This window comes from Manacus vitellinus, unplaced genomic scaffold (assembly GCF_001715985.3).
Source record: "Manacus vitellinus isolate BGI_N305 unplaced genomic scaffold, ASM171598v3 scaffold_37_pilon, whole genome shotgun sequence".
Classification (NCBI taxonomy): Eukaryota; Metazoa; Chordata; class Aves; order Passeriformes; family Pipridae; genus Manacus; species Manacus vitellinus.
Window position 1 is genome coordinate 631,540 of NW_021940517.1, and position 22,911 is coordinate 654,450.

A 22,911-nucleotide genomic window follows, 5' to 3' on the forward strand; every position below is an offset into this window, starting at 1 on the left:
AAAACAACTGCTTATTTTTAAAAGGCAGTTTTCAAGGGCAATGCAAACCTAGCAGCTGAGCACAATGACACAAATTGCTCATATAAGACAGAATAAAACACTGACAAAATTCCCTGAAAGCGTGCTTAATAGTCATGTTTTCAAGGTAAGGCTTTCTGGACCTGAACCACAAATGCAGAAAGATAATGAGCAACAAAGGTGGTGGTGTGGGTTTTTTTGTTGTTGTTATGTGACAGTGTTAACAAGTAAAGAACAACATCCAAAAGAGCAGAGTATTTGTTTTAAAAAAAGCATTACAATCTTCAGTACTTTCTGTTTGATCTTTTACAAAATTGTGACATTTCCACACATGTAAATAAAAATGGTGCTATCAGTCCAAGCAAGATGAGCTAAACTTACTGACACCATTAAGCACAGAGCAAAAATTACTGAGTTCCTTTGGGTTTGCTAGAATGTGTATGAAAATTCCAGCTCAGAAAAACTATTAGCAGTTCTTAATTACTGGTGATGTGAGAAAACTGACAAACAGTTCCAGAGACCTGCCTTAATCTCAGTTTAAGGACTTCTATGGAGCCAAAAAAGCTCATTATTTAAAGAAAGGCCACTTTAAAAAAAGAGTCAAAAGAAAAAATATAATGAATATATAATCAATGGATCTAAATCATACTTGCTATGTTTGCTAGATGGGTTTTGATGCAGACACTGTCTGTGGCCCATAAGAAAACATCCAATATATTGTGGAAATATGAGGAGTGAATAAGTATTCACTTTTCTTTTTTAAAAAAATTAGGACAGATTTTCATTTCATAAGCTACAATTTCTATTTCAAAAATAAATAATTTAACTTCTTGTCCCTGTATGGGATTAATTCTATTTTATAATTCAGTTTTTCACCTATCATTGATTTTTCTGAACTGAGAAGTGGAATAATAGAATTTCTTTATAAAGAAAAAAATTGATCTACTCCAGAATGTGGTTACTTTGAGAATATCTGTAAAAAAAAGATTTAATTATGGTTTCCTAAAGAAGAATCTGAAAAGAAACATAGCATTGACATATTTTGGAACAACATGCAAAGAACTCCAAACATATTAAAGATCTTTAAATACTAAGAAAAGTAAACTGCTGTGTATCTTTCTTCACAATCAAGCATTTGAGGTAAATACTTTTAATCTCTGCTTGCTATCAAGTATATCAATTTAAAGGCCTTGTATTAGTATAATACAATCACAGTACCTTTGCAGGTTATTCTCAAGTGCCAAGGTGCTGTTTTCAGTACTGTTCCCCTCTTCTCTCCTCCTCAGAAAATGCACTGGTGGCTTAACAAAACCACCCTTGCTTTGGCCCAGTCCCAGAGATTTGACATAACTGGCATAAGTGAAACCTGGTGGGATGAGACCTCTGACTACAACACCCTGTTGGATGGTTACAGGCTCTTCAGGAGAGACAGGTAGGGCAGAAGAGGTGGAGGTGTGGCACTGAATGTAATCAAAGGGTTGGAATATATGGAGCTCACAGTTGGCAATGGCACAGTTGAGAGCCTCTGGGTAAAAATCAAGGGGCAAACAAATAATGCGGATGTCATCGTAGCAGTCTGCTATAGACCTCCCAGCCAGGACAACGACACCGATGAATTATTCTTTGAGGAACTAAGGGACACTTGTAAGTCAACTGCCCTTGTTCTTATGGGAGACTTCATCTTGCCAGAAAGTACCTGGGAACATCACACAGCTCGTACAACCTAGGCCAGAAGATTCCTCAAAAAGCTGGATGACAACCTTATGGAGCTGTCATCCTAAGCCGACTCGGAAAGATGCCCGCCTTGATCTGCTGCTTGTCAACAGACTGAATTTCATGAGTGAAGTGGAGATAGGTGACTGCCTTGGCCACAGTGACCACAAAGTGAGAGAGTTTAAAATCTCTATTGACAGAGGGAAAAGTACCAGAAAAACCTCAGCTCTGGACATGAGCAGAGTTGACGTCAGGCTGCTCAGGAAATTAGTAAGTAAGGTCCTCGAGGAAAATGTTTTTGCAGGTGCTGGGGTCCATCAGTGTAGGTCACTTTTCAAGCATTGCCTCCTAAGGGCAATTCCCAATTGTTGGAAATCAAGTAGGTGAGGCAGAAGGTCAGCTTAGCTGAACAGGAATCTTCTCTTGAAGATAAGGCAAAAAAGGAGGGTGTATGCCCAGTGGAAGTAAGGTCAAGTTACATGGGAAGAATCCAGAGATGCTGCTTGCTGCTGCAGGGAGAAAATTTGTGTGGCCAAAGCTCAACTGGAGTTGAAGCGGCCAGAAATGGGGGGGGTGGGGGGGGAGGGAGAGAATTTTTTCAAATATATTAATGGAAATAGCAGTATAGAAACATCGTTGGCCCATTACAGAATGAGGATGGTCACCTCCCAAACAGGGACAGAGACAAGGCAGAGGTGCTTAATGCTTTCCTTGCCTCTGTCTTCAACACAGAAGATGGACCAAGGGGGTCTCAGTGCCCTGAACTGGAGGACCATGATGATCATTTCCCAGTTGACCCTGAACCTGTGCAGGATCTGCTGCTTCAGCTGGATCCCTACAAACCTACAGGGCCTGATGGGATTCATCCCAGAATCCTCAAAGAGCTAGCTGAAGTCATCACAAAACCTCTCTCAATGATTTTCGGGTGGTTTTGGGAATATGGAGAAGTCTCAGCTGATTGGAAGCCAGCAAATGTTGTCCCAATTTTCAAGGGCAAGAAGGAGGATCCTGGAAACTACAGGCCTGTCAGTCTAAATACAGTGCTGTGTAAAGTTATGGAGTTCTGGAAAGTATTGAAAAACATCTGAAAGACAAAGCAGTCATTGGTCACAGCCTTCATGAAAGGAAAGTCCTGCTTATCCAACCTCATTTCCTTTATGACAAGGCACCCCATCTAGCCTATCGAGGGAAGCCAGCTGATGTAATCTTTTTGGATTTCAGTAAACTTTTCCATACTGTCTCTCACAGGATCCTTCAGGACAAAATGTCCAGCACACAGCTGGATAAACACATCATGCGGCGGGTGAGCAATTGGCTCACGGGTCAAGCACAGAGGGTAATAGTGAATGGGGTAACATCAGACTGGTGACCTGTCACTAGTGGGGTTCCACAGGGTTCCATCTTGGGCTCTGTGCTCTTCAACATCTTCATAAATGACCTGGACACAGGACTGGAAGGGATACTAAGCAAGTTTGCAGATAACACAAAACCGGGAGGAGTTGTTGACTCCCTCGAAGGCAGGGAGGCCCTGCAGAGAGACCTCAACTAATAAGAGGACTGGGCAATCACCAACCATATGAAGTTCAACAAGAGGAAGTGCCAGATTCTGCACCTGGGATGGGACAACCCCAGATGTTCATACAGACTGGGGAATGAAATGATGAAGAGCAGTGTCACGGAAAGGGACCTGGGATGCTGGTCGATGGCAATCTGAATATGAGACAGCAGTGCTCTGGCAGCCAGGAGGGCCAACTGTGTCCTGGGGGGCATCAGGCAAAGCATCGCCAACTGGTCAAGGGAGAGGATTGTCCTGCTCTGCTCTGCACTGGTGTGGCCTTGCCTGAAATTTTGTGTGCAGTTTTGGGCACCATAAAGATAAGGCATCACAAAGATAAGATTTTAGGCACTACCAATAAGAAAGATGTTAAACTATTAGAGAGCGTCCAAAGGAGGGCAACGAAGATGCTGAAGGGCCTTGAGGGGAAGGCATACAAGGAGTGGTTGAGGTCACTTGGTCGGTTCAGCCTGGAGAAGAGGAGACTGAGGGGAGATCTCATTGCAGTCTACAACTTCCTTATGAGGGAAGAGGAGAGGCAGGCACTGATCTCTCTCTGCGGTGACTAGTGACAGAACCCGAGACAATGGTCTGATGTTGTGTCAAGGGAAGTTCAGGTTGGATATTAGAAAAAGGTTCTTCCCCCTGAGGGTGGTTGGTCACTGGAACAGGTTTCCCAAGGAAGTGGTCACAGTACCAAGCCTAAGTTCAAGAAGTATTTGGATTATACTCTCCGGTACATGGTGTGACTCTTGGGGATGGTCCTGTGCAGAGCCAGGAGCTGGACTTAATGATCCTTGTGGGTCTCTTCCAATTCAGCATATTCTATGTTTCCGTGTGATTTATAGATGATTTAAAATACATAGATTTACAGGAACACAACCACATCATGTCATCGTTTAGGGAAGCTTTATATGAGATAATCTAGGCAATTATCAGCACGTAAACCTGACACCACACCTATATACAATAAATAGCTAATAAACTGCTCGATTAATAAAAGAAGGATGTGTAATTAATGTCAATCAACAAGGTTTTATAGTAACTAGACTCTATCAAACTAATCTGACGTTTTTATGAGATTACAAACTTAGTGGAACAACATAATAGCGATGTGGGAATTTACCCAGATTTATGTGTGGCATCTGATACAGCACTGACATTTTGATTAAGAAACTAGAACACTATGAGATCAGTGAGACATTTAATTGATAAGTTTCAAAATGTAATTTCCCACAGTGAATCATCAAATGTCTGTTTTTCAAGGTGACTTTCAGTGATCATCTCTTAGCCCTATGCTATTCAAAATATTTCCTAATGATCTGGGATAAAGAAGGCAGAAAGAAATAAATATTTTAGACAGCACTAAGTCTGGAGGAGTGGGAACAATGAAACTAAAAGTCACTGACAAAGCCATATAAACAGCTTATCTGAGATCAAAAACATAATATGCATTTTAAAACAGCCAGAAATAAAGTCACATCATTGAAAGTAAGGGTCATTCTGTCCGGCAAGGCAGCAACTTGAAATGACTAAGGCTTTTGGTAGATGATCAGCTAAACTGGAACCCTCAGGATAATATTATGGTTAAATTGTCTAATCAAAGAGCTGAATATCAACACAAGTAAGCAGAGTGTATCACCCCTGCAGTTGGCACTGGTGGCATCACTACTATAAAACTGTGCCATATTAGTATTTCCTTTGGTGAATGGATAGGTTTGTGAAGGGAAGAGGCTTTAAAATCAGAAAATTCTCTGAAATTGTTTGCCGGTTTGCTCTTCTTGTATCACAAAATAGAAAAGAGAAGAAAACTAAAATGATGGGGCTGGTCTGCTTGTTATTTAGCTTGCATTTATGTTTTATTCCTTTTACTTGCCATAGCACTGTGAATAAAATGATATAACAGTCCCTAAAAAGTAAAAGCAGTAGCCAGAGTATCTGGTAAATATGAAAGATATTCTCAAACTTGTATTGTATAAAATATGAATAATTCTCTTCTACAGAGAATATCTCTTTGATATATGGAAAATGATGACTTTTTTTTACCTCAGTCTTCACTGGTAAGTGCTCCAGCCACACTACCCAAGTTGTAGAATGCAAGGGCAAGGATTAGAAGAATGAAGAACCATCCACTGTGGGAGATCAGGTTTGAGACCATATAAGGAACCTGAAATTGCACAAGTCCATGAGACCTAATGAGATGAAGTTTCTAAGCCATTATCCACCCTTTTTGAGAAGTCATGGCAGTCCAGTGAAGTTCACAGTGACTGGAAAAGGGGAAATATGGCCCCCAGTTTTAGAAAGGGAAAAAGGAATGACCCAGGGAACTGCAGGCCAGTCAGTCTCACCTCTGTGCCCAGCAAGATCATCCTCCTGGAAACTATGCTAGGGCACATGGAAAATAAGGAGGTGATTGGTGATAGCCAACATGGCCTTACTAAGGGTAAATCTTGCATGACAAATTTGGTGGCCTTCTATGAAGAGGCTACAGTGGTGGATGAGGGAAGAGCAACTGATGTCATCTACCTGGACTTGTGCAAAGCGTTTGATGCTGTCCAACACAACATCCTTTTCTCTAAACTGGAGAGACACGGATTTGACGGACAGACAACCGGTGGATAACGAATGGACCGGATGGTTGTACTCAGAGTTGTGTTCAATGGCTTAATGTTCAAGTGGAGACCAGTGATGAGTGGAGTTCCTCAGGAACTGGCACTAGGACTGGCACTGTTTAACATCTTTGTTGGAAACACGGACAGTGGGATCAAGCACACCCTCAGCAAGTTCACCGATGACACCAAGTTGTGTGGTGCTGTTGACACACTGGAGGGAAGGGATGCCATCCAGAGGGATCTTGACAGGCATAAGAGGGGGCCCATGCACACCTCATGAAGTTCAACAAGGCCAAGTACAAAGTCCTGCACCCGGGTTGATGCAATCCCAAGTACAAGCACAGGAGGAGAATGAACTTAGAGCAGTCCTAGGGAGAAGGACTTACAGGTGGTGCTGGTGTACAAGAAGATGACCTGTCAATGTGCATTTGCAGTCCAGAAAGCCAACTGAATCCTGGGTTGGATCAAAAGCAGTGCAGCCAGCAGGCTGAGGGAAGTGATTCTGCCCTTGACTCTGCCCTCATGAGACCCCATCTGGAATACTGTATCTAAATGTTGGAGCAAGTCCAGAGGAGAGTCAGAAAGATGAATAGGGCCTGGAGCACCTCTCCTACGAAGACAAGATGACAAATTGGTTTTTTTCCACCTGGAGAAGAAAAGGCTCTGGGGAGACCTTATAGCAGCCTTCCAGTACCTGAAGGCAGCCTGCAAGAGAGCTGGAAAGGGACTTTTCACAAAGGCATGTAATGATAGTACAAGGGGTCATGGTTTCAGACTGAGAGTATGTTTAACTTAGATATTGGGGAAGAAATTTCTCACTGTGAGGGTGGTGAGGCGCTTGAAAAGGTTGCCGAGAGAAGCTGTGGATGTCTCAACCCTGGAATTGTTCAAGGCAAGGTTGGATGGGACTTTGAGCAACCTGGTCTAGTGGAATGTGTCCACATCAGAGGGGTTGGAACTAGATGAACTTTACAGTCTCTTCCAACCCAAGCTATTCTAGCACTCTATGAAGACTGGATAAAGAAGCTGTTAAAATGACTGAGGGAGTTGGGGTTCTTTACCCTGGAGAAAAAGAGGCTCAGGGGTGACCTTATCACTCTAACTACCTGAAAGGATGTTGTAGCCAGGTGCAGGTCAGCCTCTTCTCCCAGGTAACTAGTGACAGGATGAGAGGACATAGCCTTTAGCTGTACCAGGGGCTGTTCAGGTTGGATATCAGGAAGAATTTCTTCCCAGAAAGGGTTGTCAAGCACTGAACAGTCTGTTGTGGCACTTAGTGCTGTGGTCTAGTTGACAAGGTGGGGATTTGTCAAAATGGACTTGATGATCTTGGAAGTCTTTTCCAACTTAAATGATTCTGTGATAATCTTACTCCACAAATATTAAGTTGTTACAAGGATTCTTATCTGGTATTTTAATTAGCACTCCTATTCCATCATACTAATGGTAAATGTTCTTTAATAGCATATGATATCTGGACCAGTCTCTAAAGCATAAGGCAAACTAACATGGTTTCTTTGTATTAAGAAATATCTCAGAATTTTTTAAATTACTCATAGTAATATTATGACATTGAAAATATTATAACAGCTCCAGGGACAGACAGACATGGCTCCTTTCACAAATAACCAACCACATCATTGTACACACAGAATAATGAATAAACAATATAGCAATGTTTCAGAGCCTTCCTATAATGAGATGATAGTTCTTTACTATATTCATACTTTGATAACATCACTAAATTTACTACTTTAATCGTGATACTCTTCTACAGAATTTATTTCTGTTCTCAACTGAAATTGAGTTCTGAGCTAATCAAAGCAAAATGAGATGAAAACTGAAGCATATTTCATCTGAACGTTGATGTTTGAAAAGAATAGCCTTGGATGCTTGAAAGAAAAAAATCATTTGGTAAGCTGCATATTTAAAATGTACAAGTTGAACACTATTCCCTTGATTTCTTAGTCCAACCTATTTCAGATGAGCATAGACTCCCTGTGGAACAGACTGACTATGAAAAGATCACATAATATTGCTCTCCTCAGTGATAAATCTAATGATAATAAACAAGCAGGAATAGGAAAAATATTAATGAAAAATATTCAAAAATTTAAATATAATAAAAATAAAATGGCAAGATTCAAGTTACACAGGAGGAATGGGAAAAAATAATAGAAAAAGCTACATAATTAAAAAGCAGAGCATGGCTCTTGTTGCAAACTTTTTACTCCCAAACATAGATGCTACAATACAGTGGAATCTGACCGTTTAAAATCACATATAATGACCATATGCTCAAAAGTGGAATATAAATCTTTGCTCTGGACACAGGAGATTGCTATAAGGTTTGATATTTAAGAAAATCCAGTACTCAGAGATGACAGAATCACAGAATAAGCTGAGTTGGAAGAGGCCCACAAGGATCATTGAGTCTAACTCTTAGCCCTGCACAGAACCGCTTGTAAAAGTTCACAGAAGTCCCCCTGCTTCTTTCAGAAATGGTTTGTTGAAGCCTAACTGGGGAATGGAGAAGAGATAAATTGCTATTCAGTTTTGATGAAGGACATTTGATGCAGTCTTCATCAGGTTTTCATTTTTCCTTATTCCCAATACCTTAAGCCATATCTAACCTATAATTGTCTTTAACATTTTCATTATTATTTCTGAGATTTTCTAATCTACATCAACTGGTTTAGTGCATCAAGTGAGAATCCCAACAACACAAACAGAACATTAGTACTTTTTCCACAGGTTTCTAAAGTTCAAAACCACTTGCCCTATATTTTGCCTTGAAGACATGGCAATCAGAAACTGATGCATGTTCACTGGAGTGTAGGATTGATGTGTAGCTAATTCCCATGAAATCACCAGTTCAGTGCTTTACAGTGGTGTCACAGTTCTCTGTCTACCTATGAAAAGAGGCATATTATTTGTATGGCTCTTGATGACTTTTTTAGGCATAAGCCTAAAAAGAGAAAGAAAATGTAATAGCCTTTTTATATACAGAAGTAGAATAGCCCTCTTTGCAACCAGAAATTCACTTCATTGAACGATAAACAAAAATGTTCTGTATGTATATTAGAGACCGGTAAAAGTTTGAGTCTAACAAGAACACTCCTTCAGTAATATCTCATTTGAATAAGGAAAGGTTGAATAAAGCATTTAGTATCACGTGTTTTCTGATGACTTGTAAAGACAAGCATGAATCCACAAAAATTTTACCAGAAATACCCTCAAGACAAGTTTTAGTGGTGCACCTGGCAGTACGAGGTTAACAGTTGGACTTGATGCTTTTAAAGGTCTTTTCCAACCTAAATGATTTTGTGACTCTAAGCTGTAACTAAATTATGCTCATGTGAGAAAAGTATCTGCAAATTCACAGAACCACACCTCTTTCCAACCATACCTGCGCAGCTACATACAGTGCTTCTGGCTGAAAGTTTTTTGAGAAAGCCACCAAAAGTACAAAGTTCTCTCTCATTTAGTGAATGGTCCTAATTTGTGAAACAGCTTGAAATACTCCAATTTGATCCTCATTTAAAATGTGTCAATCAGCTAAAGTAGACTCTTCCGTTTTCTAATTAATATAATTAAAGTTTGTTTTAAAAGTGACTTGAGTGTTCTACAATTGCAGCAACACAAGTGTTCACACCAATTTCATCTTTTTGAAGCTGCAGAAGTTCAGAATGAATGTATTGTTTCTGATATACTGTAATTATTATGAAAAAAACCCAACACTGAGCTCTGCTTTGGACAATCTGTGTATTTTGTTAACTGTTTCTCAAAGCACTTGACTACTCATTTTGTTTCATAAACTAGTCTAACATTAAATCTCTGAAATGAACACTGCTCATTACCTTTCCAGGATCCAGATTCTCTGTTTAGCCATTTTCACCTGTCTTTGTAACTTTTTGTATTTCTGGCTACAGCACACAATTTCTCAAGAGCCCACTAACCGAGGCTGTGGCGTAACAGCTTACAATCAAAATGAATATGAAAAGAAGCTGTGGGGAAGTATCCCAGGCAGCACATGGGACCAATATCCAGTGTTCCAGGTTCTCCAATTTCTCGGTTGGAATTCAGGCATATTTTAAGATATTACAATTGCAAGGTTACCTTTTATATTTATTTCTCTTGCAATTCTTTTGATCATAATTAGGAATTACAACTATTTACAAAATACTTTTTTCCCTCACTACAAGCTCAAAAGTAGTTGAATTCACAAATAAAGCACAGAGACTAGATCATATGAAAATTTTGAGCGCACCCACAAAAAATTAAGGAGATACATTTCATATTTGGGAGTACATTAGAACACATCGAATCGCAGTGCATTTATCATCAAGATAATCATATCTTCTGGCAATATTTGAAAAATTTTATTTAACTGAACTGAAATTTGATTTCCATTGTTTTCTCATATTGTCAACTACTCTATTTACATTTTTGATACCAAAAGAATTAAAGTCTGTAATTTCTGTCAGAGACTAATGTCATATCAAAATAAAAATAAATTAGTATTCAAAGGAAAATATAATTACCTTTTGAAGGTATGATGCGAACTGGTGTTTATGAGAATTTAAAACTGACAAAAAACAATTTTAAGCAAAACATGTCTTGGGGAGAAATAATGGAGCAATCTTTTTTTTTTCCCCCCTTACACAGCAGTATTTGCAGTTTGTTGATAACTTACAACTAACAGCTTCAAAGCTTCTTCATTGCACACCACTGTAAAGAAGCGTTTACACTGTGGAGCTACTTAAGAGAGACAAAACATAATTGCACAAACTTTATCATGAAAATGCAAAAATGAATATTTTATGATAAAATATGATTTAATTTTTCAAAGATCGTAACAGCCAAGAAAAGTTTAGAGGTTTCAACCTATGATTTAGTTAAAGGTTATTTTTTATTCTGTTACAAACAGTTAGACTGTATTACCAGAGCAGAAAAGAATGACAAATCCTGGAAGCACATCTGTAGGATCCCTATCATTTCCCACTCAGCAAGATACAAAACAAAAGTCTCAGTGATTTAATCCTTTGAACTGGAAGATTTCCCAGGAAGTGATGATGTGTTTTCACAGTGAGTGAGGTTGAAAAAAACCAAACCATTCAAAAGCACAAGAATGCCTTTCAGCAACCAGAGGACCTCAAGAAGCCATCAATTCAAATACCTGGTGCAGGGTCACCTACTGGATAGGCAGATTAAAAAAAAAAAAATGGTCAAATTCATTTCATTGCCTTATTTTTCTTGACTAGATGTATATTGCCAGCAATTGTGGTTGCAAATCATAAAAATTTGGACTGTTCTTGCACCTCAGTCTGGTTCAGTTCTAACACAATTGATATAGTGGCTTGTAGCTGATAAAGGGCAAGTGTGTCTGGAAATAAAGTTTGGAAATAAAGTAGCAGCACATTTTTTCAATAACAGCCTTATCCCTGTAGTTCAGGTGGTCTGAAGCTGCATTTGCAACATATCTGCCTAATATAAGATGTCGCCTGAATTTTGTTCCGTGATGCCTTACTGAAAGATAATACTGATCCTTGGCTCTGCTAAATATGCAACTTGCCAGAGGCACTGACAGCAACTGGAGTCATGGGACTTGGTTGACTGAGTATTGGTTGTTTGCCACAACATTAGCCAGTTAAGATTTTAGTTTTATGGTCAATGCTTTTTGTCTTCTCTCTTCACAAAGGATGCTATCTTGCTTCGTTTTTTGCTTTTAAAAAATAATAACTGATTCACTGAGAAAATGGGATGTAGCTCAGGAGATAGGGCTGCCAAAAGTGTTGTTATTTCAGTACCTTTTTCACAAATATGTTGGATAACAAAAGCTATAAGTTGGTAGCTGCAATTCAGTCAGATATATTCTCCAAGTCCCACTAGGTGACAAAACTGGGAATTTTAATCACACGCTTTTGTATATAAAGGCTCAAGCTGGATACCTGCCAAGGAGACTTCTCTCCTTGTCAAAAGCAAGTTTTACCTTCTTCATGTTCCTGTGTCATCCTTAAAGAAAGAACAGAAAACAGGAAGGACTTCTTCCCAGGGACAGAAGTGGCACAGCGACAACAAACAGGTAACAAAGTCAGGCAGTCAACCCTCTTGCACCCAGAATATTTCCTGAAGCATATCAAAACTGGGCAGAGTACAGCCAATCTGTCCAGAGGCAGAGTGGTGCTTGCTTTTACACTCCAACAGTACTATTCTGAGAATACCACTTGAATGTCTAACATTGACCACTTTCAAAAGCGTGGCTGAGCCACTATTACAAGATGCACATCAAGATGCAGAAGCCCAAAAGCTGCAGTTTCTGTTGGCTGCACATGGACACAGCCATAAATCCCATGCTGCTAAACAATCATTTGGTGCCTAAAGTTAAATAAAAGTATTTTCTGACACCATCTGTGGCCTAGCAGGAGACATCTATGGAACTGTATAGACATGCCCCTTTACAACTGTCTTGCTAGGGAAGACAAAGAGAAGGCTGCACCAGAGTAGGCGAGAAACTCTGAAAAAAGGCGCTTACGTAGTCCCAGTCTGCAAATCTTTGATGAGTAGAATCCTTCCATATACATGAAGCTTTGTGTCTGTCTTTAAAAATCTATGTCCAGAAGGAACACTCAAATTAAGCTTTTTCCTGAGAAGGAAGTGTTCTTAAAACTTTTTTAGTATTAAATACTATAAATATCTAATACATGAAAAGATGTAAGTATACATAAGTAATGTTTTAAAAAATCTTCATTAAGAATTTGAGATACCTGTGGTCCTTCTTACTCAGTCTTTTCATTGATGTAACTTCAGGAAACAAAGGAAAGAACAGCAAAAAGACATGAGAGAACAGATTGTAAAGTAATCATTGTGAAGAACCCACTCCTGTGGACAAAGCCTGGAAATCAGATATGCAAGTTCTGATATACAAGATGACATGGAAATTTGAAGCTTTCAGGGCAATGATATACATAATAATTCTAAAATGAGCATCGGCATAAACATTTAAGTATTACATTATGCATTTAACCTATGCATACTTGAAAATGTAAGAGTTCTACTTCAGTGCAAAAGATGAGATAAAATTATTTCCTCCTTCATTCCAAACAGCAACTGACTCAAGTTCCTCCATTTTGCCAGACATCAGAGGTATATTATCTGATGCTGAACAGCTCTTTTGAAGTACCATACATGTTGCTCTATATTTATTACTGAAATTCTAACATGGTTAGAATCGTTACAAGGAATTATTCTTATAAGCACCACCGTACTTGGAGAAACATGACAAAATCTTACCGCTACATTTCCATTGCACCCTTGGGACTGGCAAACACCTCTTATTCTGTTGGGAATCAGCACATCATCCCAGCAAGATGGGCCCTGCAAACCAAAACCAAAGCATATAAAGGTTTTAATTCACTTCATAAGTAAACATATAAAATTTTATTTCATTACTGCTTTTCCTACCCCCATTTCTTTTAGATTTTAGCTAGACAGTTTTGTCATTATTACAGTTCAATCAGAGTATACAACAATATTCACCAGTAAAGCTCAGTCACAAATAGGACATATGGTCCCTCCACCCTAAGGTCAGTGTTGTGAACAGGAGCCAAATAGTAGGTATGTTTTCTTAGCTTAAGACAGAGACTGACTTAATCATAATCAAAAAGCTACAAAGACTCATCTTCTGATTCAACACTGTTTACACATTGGTCTGCAGCTGACTAAGAGGAAAATATCTTTTTTATTTATTAACAGTAAAAACAGTAATATGAATTTTGCAGTCACCTTTTAAGTTCTTATCTCCAGGGGAAAGCTAGTGTGCTACATGGCATGGTGCTCTCACTCTGCAATAATTTCCTCACAACATTTCTCATGCGTACAAAAGCACTTTTCACACAAAGCAGCTCACTGTTCGAAATAAAAATGTCATCTTCTACTTAAGGTATGCTAAAAGCATATATACAGGGAACTAGGAGCACAGTCCCACACTATCAGTGACTATCAACTGTTCACTCACTCTGTAGCTAACAGCTTCCTATTTTTACCTCCTAAAAACCTTACCCTATTCATCACTTCTTTATTTTAACTGTTATGATGGGCAGAAACCCATAAGAAAGTCAGATTCATTTAACTCTTTTGATAACATTAACCGGATCTAGCTTTAAGTCAATAGTGCTGGGGTTTTTTGTTCTAGCAAAAGTTAGATCAAGTTTTTAAGGGACAAGTAGGAATTAATCCAGCAGGAATAATGGACTGACAGAATATACTGGGTTTGTGTCTGTCTGGCATTGATGAGTGGAGAGAAAAAACTAACAAAACAATAAACCCCAACCAAACAAAGAAACCCTATACTATGCCTCATTTTCCACGTTTGAAAAATGAGGAAAAATCTTTCCCATATCTGCACTTGGTATTATTCAGGGTCATATTTTATTATTAATGCTAACTTAACACACTCAAAAGATTTAGTGTGCTTGAGAATTTTAGTTTTCCACCTTCAAAACTAAAATAGCAAAAAAGACATTTGTCCTTGAAAAAAACTCTGCATTCAAAATGTTAATGTTTCTTTAGCAACAGCACTACTAAATGCCATTGCTATAATTGCGTCAAAATACAATTAGGAATTCTGGCGAGATAAACACTTTGAAATGCAATTTTTCTATCCTTCTTTCTTGAGTCTAAGAAAAGCCTGTCAAACTGCAGGCCAGCCAATCACTTTTGGTGTTGTAACACTGCACACTGTAGCGTTTGCAATTATTAGTTTGCATTAATCAAGAACACACTGTGAGAGGAACAAAGTCTTCTGATTGCGAGATTAAAGCAACTGGCCCTCTTGTACCCAGCCAAATGGCTCACAGAGGAAGCTATGCATTAGAAGGGATACATCACAGAAGACTTTTCCGGTGTATAAATGGGAAAATGACAGAATAAAGAAAGAAATAGAAAGAACACCACTGAATAGAAAAAGTCATATCAAATGTAGTTGAGTATTTCCCAAATAACTAGGTATGGAAATTTCTATGCTTTGGGCATATGGGAGTTGTTCCTTCCCTTTTTGAGAGGGAAGACAGGAAAAAAAAAGTTGGAAAATGGCATATTAAACTTGAACTGAAACTCCTATGCATCATATGGAGAACGGGGGGGGGGGGGGGTGGGACTGAGGTGTTTTTTTCAATGTATGAGGGAACTACTGGAAATCTGCGTACATTCCACCAGGTTATTGTATTGATGCCCACTATAGTGGACAGTACAGTACACTACTCTCAGAGTACTTTCCTTCCAGTAGCCAAGGTGCCATTTTTTATTGTAGAACAAAACCTGAATTTTCATCGAGGACCACGTGAAAAAAAAAAAAAATCTTCAAAACCAGAAGCACTATCTCAAGATCTCAAATAACAAAATTATTCAAAATGCAGTTGCTGATAGAACTGTTGACCTGTAAAGTAAGTGGAAGGTCAGAAGCAGAGGTCAGCAATAGAAACCAGTGATTGATCAAAGACTCTGAATCATTAAAAAGACTGAAAACTATCCACATATTCAATGCTTTGTATTTTCCCTGCTTTATATTCTCCCCTAGTGAACAATATGCAGTAGAATATCATTAAAACACATCTTTGTACCTGCTACTATCTACACGAGAGACATAAATCATTAAAATGTTGAGCAAATGACCCAAGCAAGGAACAAGTATTAATGCAGAAGGATTTTTAAAGTTATGTAAGAAATAATTTCAGGTCTTGAGAGAATTTAAAAATCAGCATACAAGTCACTAGAAATGTGCTAAACCTGATGCAAACCATGCGAACACTCAGGCTCCTCTGCAAAACTATGGCTACTGACATGTCTATGTGAGCGTATTTGAAGAGCTTAACATTTTATGACGACTCCTTGGCATGATTTCAGCATCTTGAGACAGTAAGACAGAAAAAGCTCCCCAAAATGCTAGAAAAATTTATTTCCTTTTAGCCACTCTAACCAGGGTATCCACTCCAAGCTACCACAATTCACTGCTTCCAGCGCCAGTATAGATGAACAGCTCTGCCCCCCAGATAAAGTAGGAACCAAGATGTATTCTGACAGTAAGCATGCACCTCTCCTAGAACAAAAGGAGTTTGGGTTTGTTCAGTTCAGAGAAGAAAAGGCTTCAGAGTGATCTGATTGTGGCCTTACAGTACCTGAAGGGAGCCTACAAGAAAAATGGAGAGGGTCTTTTTACAACAGCAATGTAGTGACAGGGTGAGGGGGAATGGCTACAAACTAAAAGAGTAGGTTTAGATTTAGGTATTGGGAAAAAATTCCTTACTGTGAGGGTGGTGAGACACCAGAAGAGGTTGCCCAAAGAAGTTGTAGATGCCCCATCCCCAGAAGTGTTCAAGGTCAGGCTGAATGTAGCTTTGAGCAACCTGCTCTAGTGGGAAGTGTCCCTGCCCATGGCAGTGGGGTTGGAACTAGATGATCTTTTAAGGTCTCTTCCAATCTAGGCCATGCAGTGATATGCAAACACAGTTTACCACAGGCGATAACTATTGCATAAACAGCAAGAGATCCCCACCAACTGTAACAAACCTAACCCATAGAAGAGATGATAAAAACTTCTTGCTATTATTTTCTTCTACTCTTCTCAAAGCAAGTTTGAGCTTGCTTTCACAATATGACCACTTCAATCTTTAAAAAAGAATTTTATAAAAGGAACACACCGTTTCCTACAACAGTATAAACATTTTTACTAAATAATCAGAGCTATTTCCCTCAGCATCACCTGCCTAAAGCTTGTTTGCTTCTCTAAAATCTAGCACCTTCCAACATTTTTTTTCTTATTATGCTACTTCCATAATATTTCTGAGGAAGGGTGATTTGCAAGACAACAACAGAGTCAGATCCTAGAGGCTAATGAATGTCTCAGAACAGATGGGTAAGGCTGGAGAAGGGTCAAGAGCTGATAAATCCCCAAGGAACTGGGCAAATTCTAGAGTCAGTGAAAAGGAAGAAAAACACAGATGTTTTTATTGGATAGACAAACTGCTTTATGTCTCTCAAGCAGTTTATCTGCCTATCAGGCTATTGATTAGGCCTGATGTTACCATTGGTAAACCAGTGCATTCATACTTTTTTCTCAGCATCCCTAGCTCTGTACATGATTCGCTTTTCACATTTCACACTTGTGATTAGAGTGGCATTGCTGAATGCTGAGATGGTTTCTTCTGAGCACTGTATGGATATAACACATTTACATAAAAGCTTTCATCCTGTTTTCTTAGTGTAGTAATGGAGATGAAAATTTAAGACTTTTAAATACACCAATCTAGATATTATAAATTCTTAGCAGGCTTAATTTAAAAGAGCAATCTGACCATCTTTTTAAGCACTTACTAAGAAAAATCTAGCTGTTACATGAGCAACACTCAATTAGACTCAGCAGAAAAGATTCATATGGTACATTTCTAATACTAGAAAGTCTGGATATTTTATTTCAATTCCAAAGAAAAATCTATTTGAATCATAGCATTCATGTAAAGCTCCATATTTATTTCATTATTCTTCATCTTGACAATCACGAATACAACTAGACCATGTTATTAAGTAAGCTACTTGCTAGAGCAGCCCTATGGAGAAAGACTTGGGGGTGACGGTTGGCAAAAAAGTCATCATGAGCCAGCAGTGTGCACTCACAGCCCAGAAAGCCAAACGAATCCTGGGCTGCATCAAAAGGACCATGACCAGCAGGTCGAGGGAGATTCTCCCTCTTTACTCTGCCCTTGTGAGACCCCCACCTGAGTACTGTGTACAGTTCTGGTGCCCCCAACATAAGAATATGGAAGGGTTGGAGAAAGTCCAGAGGAGGGCCATGAAACTGATAAGCAGACTGGAGTACCTTCCTTAAAAAGACAGGTTGAGAAAGTTGGGGCTGTTCAGCCTGGAGAAGAGAAGGTTGCATGGAGACCCCATAGATAATCCAGTATTTGAAGGGAGCCTACAAGGCTGAAGTAGAGTCAATCACATGCTTTGAGTATTTGTTGGATTGAACCTACTGGTTTGATTTACAGTGGTTTCTTAGAGATGCAATTTTTCTTTAAGAGTGCCCAGCCTAATTAGTAAACTGACAGTTTTATGTTAACAGTTATAACTCTTTCAAAATGAAGTAGCTGACAATTGGCTGAACTGCTCGCAATTGTGCAATTAAGAACATTTCCTGCATGGTAGTTATTTCAAATGAAACATGATGGTATCACATCTCTAACTGAAAATAAAGGTAAGGATAGTACAAATACTTTCTATTACATTATTTTATTGATCAATACTTTTTCTTTCTTATCACAGGTTTTTTTTGCTAAAAAAAAGAAAAGAGAAGAAAACCCATTAATCAGATGATTTTAGTAAGTTCTTGTCTTTTCTTTCATACTGTATCATACAACAAGGATTTGCAAGTCATTCTACTGATCTTAACTAAATAATGAAAGTTCATACAAAGACACCCAAGATAAAAGTCTCCAGAGTCACCTCTTCATTTATAATATTTTACAATGTGAATGGTGTTGCCAGAACAAACAATTTCTTATACAAGCAAAAAACTTATTCAAAATGTGCTTTTGAACAGTTATTTCGGTTGGCCCTCCCAAACAAAAAGGGGTAAAAAGATAATTCAAATACAACAACTGCAGCTGAGAAATTGAACTATAAAGTCCTGCTGCTGCTGCTAGACTTCTTGAGAGTAATGTAGCTAAACTTTGGTCTTGAATGAGAGATAAAGAACTGAAAAAAATGGATGTAAAGCGTCCTAAAACAAATAATCAAACTTCATTCAAAACAGTCTGTCAGACTAATGATTACTAATCTATCAATGTTTTTTGTCTGGATAGCATTAAATATTTTTTCTAGAGTGCAAAAAGAAAACACAACTAGAGAAAATATCTAAAATTCTCTAAACATGCCATGTATTTACTGTGTCATTGAAATTATAATATTAAAAAAATCCACAGTTATGAATGTTAACACCAGCAGATCCCATTGAGGTCAGTGCATCCAGGAGCAGACTAAAGCCCTCTGGCTTCAGTTGCTGTTGCTGCTGTGGTGACTTTCCAGGGCTCCTTCCACAGGGAAGTGGGCAGATGAAAGGGAGCTAACAGACAGGAAAAATCAAAAATCAAAATACACATCCCTCTTCTCACTCCAGTTGGGATGTATTCAGTCTGGCCCAGAATGCTCAAGGTTATTTGAGCTACTACAACTCTCAACATACAGAAAATAGTCCTCCATGTATTAAGGATTTGTGGCTGGGATCAGAAAATGCAAAGGCCATTTTGTTTGTCTACCCAAAACACTCCTTGTGTTCCTATGGTTTCCACTCCCAAATCAAAGTTACAAGCTGTAAAACAACTAAATCTGAATTAAACTTACTATGTCTCTCAGCTTTTTCTAAAGCAGTAGCTGCCTGGAGCACATAGATTTTGTCTCACAGGACTTTCTGGGCAGTGAGGAGCAGCCCAATGGAAAGCTCCCCATTCCCTCTGCACCAGTGGGGTCAGGCTGCACGACAGCTCTGTGCAGGGTGAGAGGGGGCTGCTGGGGGCTGGTCAGTGCCCTTGGGATCCAGACAGACTTGGCACAATTTTAAAGAAGACGCGATTAGCACACAGATAAATTGTCAGTAACCACATAAGGAGTCAACCTCTTCAAGTCAGAGAGCTCCAGAAAAGTGTTGGTCATTCAGAGGTGAAGCACCTTTAGGATCGGGTATCAAATCCTCACATCTTTGAGCTCTCCATAACTGAGTGGTAGAGTTAAAATTCAGTAAACATATCCAAACTTCTGTATGAAAATATGCTGCTGACTGGAACTGACAATAAATGAGGATTACACTGAACTTTCTATTCCTTAAGGCAAATCTCTCAGAGCAGAGCAGGTGGAAGATACATTTTCCCCATGAAGGTATTTTTTTACCAGTTACTACTATAATTTCATGTCAAACATGAAACCATTTCATCTAAAAGTTTTGAACTACAGAAACATTTAAGCAATTTCATGCATTTTAGGCAGAGAAGATCACGCCAGTCTTGCAATCTGAATACATCATAACCCATGTCTGCATGGGAAGTATATGGACTAAATGAAGAAGTACACAAAAACGCAAAATCTAAGTAAGCCAATATACAAGCCGAGGTCTGCAATTAACATATTGCAAAGAGTGCAAACTAGACACCTTATAATTCAAATTCATATGAGTTGCAGTTACACAAAGGCAATAAACCAAAGATGTAAAATAAAAATCCAAGCCTCATGACTATTCCACAGTAATAATTTAATTCAGATGTGATAATTGCATGTCACATCATTCAATTTTAAATATTTTTCTTTACAAGGATTAAAAACAATTTTAAAAAGTCTCTGGACAGAGAGATAAAGCTAGAGCATTCCCATTGTAGGCCATACCTAGAGAAGCCGTCAGCCCACTGATTCACTTCTGTAAGTCACCATTAGACAACATGTCCAGAGACAACAGTCAATTCAACTACTTATGCTATGGTAAATCCATATCTTCATAAATCAGTTGGATACAGGACTGGAGGGGATACTAAGCAAGTTTGCAGACAATACAAAACTGGGAGGAGCCGTTGATTTCCTCTAAGGCAGAAAAACTTTCCCCTGTAGAGAAACTTTGTCTAATTAGAGGGCTGGACAATCACCAACGATATGAAATTCAACAAAAGGAAGTGCCGGATACTGCATCTGGGATGGGGCAACCCTTGATGTTAGTACAGACTGGGGAATGAGATGCTGGAAAGCAGAGCCACAGAAAAGGACCTGGAGGTCCTGTTGATGGTAAGTTGAATGAGTCAGTAGTGCCCTGGTAGCCAGGAGGGCCAACTGTGTCCTGGGGGGCATCAGGCAAAGCATCACCAGCCAGTTGGAGGTGATTGTCCCTCTCTGCTCTGCACTGGTGCAGCCTCACCTTGAATATAGTGTGTAGTTTGGGACACCACAATAAAAAAGTGATATTAACCTCTTAGAGAGTGTCCAAAGGTGAAGGGCCTTGAGGGGAAGGCGTATGAGGAGTGGTTGAGGTCACTTGGTCTGTTCAGCCTGGAGGAGACTGAGGAGATAATTCATAGCAGTCTACAACTTCCTTGTGAGGGCAAGAGGAGGGGCAGGCACTGATCCCTTCTCTGTGGTGACCAGTGACAGGACCTGAGGGAATGGCCTGAAGTTGTGCCAGGGGAGATTTAGATTGGATATCAGAAAAAGGTTCTTCCCCCAGAGGGTGGTTGGGTGCTGGAACAGGCTCCCTAGGGTAGTGGTCACAGCACCAAGCCTGTCTGAGTTCAAAAAGCATTTGGACAACGCTCTCAGGCACATGGTGTGATTCTTTGAGTGTCCTGCACAGGGACTTCATGATTTTGATGGGTCCCTTCCAACTCAGCATATTCTGTGATTCCCTCCCACTCCCATAGAAAGATACAAACTCCAAGGATACTAGATACATTCTTAAAAAAAAAAAAAAAATTAAAAAAAATTAACCCCCCCCCCCGAATCCATTCCACATTTTTACTAAGGACATATTTCTCAACTAATCAACACAAAAGTCTAGAGCTAAAGAGCCACTAGCAAGACACTGGCAAGAAACTAACTTCATAAGGTGATCAAACCTTTTTTTTCGGTTACTGCACCTATATAACACTGTAAAATCAAGATTACACACTACAGTATCTGAGGAAAATAGATTGCTATATCATCCATTTTTTGATTTTACACATAATCAGAAATGCTGACAGACAAAAGCATACCAATTTCAGCAAGAATATTCCTGTGTTCCAAAAGGAAAGGTAATAGGATACCAAAGACTTCTTTTTTAAAAGGAAAACAACTAAACGAAATTACTCTTTGCTATTTTTTTCTGAATTCTATAGTTACTCTCAATTTTACATACCCACCACAGCATTCACAAGCAAAAGCCATTAAGAAATGTAGGAAACACTGCATCAGATGCATTATTCAGATTCATTTGAGATTCATTTAAGATTATATTGCATGCATGGTGTTTCTAGGGTTTGCTTTTTCCCTCCTGCTTACTACACATAAAAGAAATGAAAAGATGATTCTTAAAGTATTTTACATAATAACATAGCTAACATTAAAATATTAAGATTATGCCAGGCAATTCAGGATCCTGTCTTTCCAATCAAGGTACTGCATATACAGGAAGGAGTTGATCCAAACGACTCATGGAATCACGGCATTGTTTAGGTTAGATGACCTTTTAAGGTCATCTTTAACTATAACAGGTTGCTCAGAGCCACATCCAACCTGACCTTGAATGTGTCCAGGGCTGGGGCATCCATCAGCTCTCTAGGCAGCCTGTTCCAGTGTCTCACCATCCACATTGTAAAAAAAAATGTCTTTCTGATTTCCAGTCTAAATTTACCCTCTTTTCAATTTAAAAGCATTACCCCTTGTCCTATCACAACAGGCTCTACTAGAAAGTCTGTCCTCATCCTTATTATAAGCCCCTCCTAAGTATTGAAAGGCCACAATTATGTCTCCCTAGAGCCTTCTCTTCTCCAGGCTGAACAACCTCTCTCAGTTTTTCCTTACAGAAGAGGTGCTCTAGCCCTCAGATAATTTTTGTGGAGTAACATGATTTATTAGCACAGAGATACTTTCCTTATAATCTAGTATCAAATACTTTTTCTTCTCCTGAAGCAGTGTTTTAAAGACTGCAGCTCAGCCTTTTTTCCCCATCATATCTCTCTCTTACCTGTGCACAAATTTGAATTATTTTTAATTACTCTTGAAACATTTTCTACATATTGGCACAACTGGAAAATACTTTAAGTCAATCTTTAGGATTTTCACCAAAAAAAAAATCACAGAAAAGGTGAACCAACTCAGGCTAAAGGGGCATTTGGAACCTAAATCACCCGTTTTCTGACAGAAACTCTTGAGGAGGCCCCTTGTGAGAGACTGAAATGTTAAAGGTAAAGGACTCAAGCAATTGGTCATTTGCAAAAGCAGCAGGTG

At 39.0% G+C, this 22,911-nt stretch overlaps 1 protein-coding gene across 1 annotated transcript in view; it reads right to left on the reverse strand.

The window, feature by feature from the left end:
• Positions 1-22,911, reverse strand: part of PRKN (parkin RBR E3 ubiquitin protein ligase) — a 575,237-nt gene that overhangs the window by 375,234 nt on the left and 177,092 nt on the right. Inside the window, exon 6 of the mRNA XM_018077346.2 lies at positions 13,192-13,275. Within this exon, the coding sequence (XP_017932835.1) occupies positions 13,192-13,275 (84 nt within the window). The remainder of the gene's footprint in view (positions 1-13,191; positions 13,276-22,911) is intronic.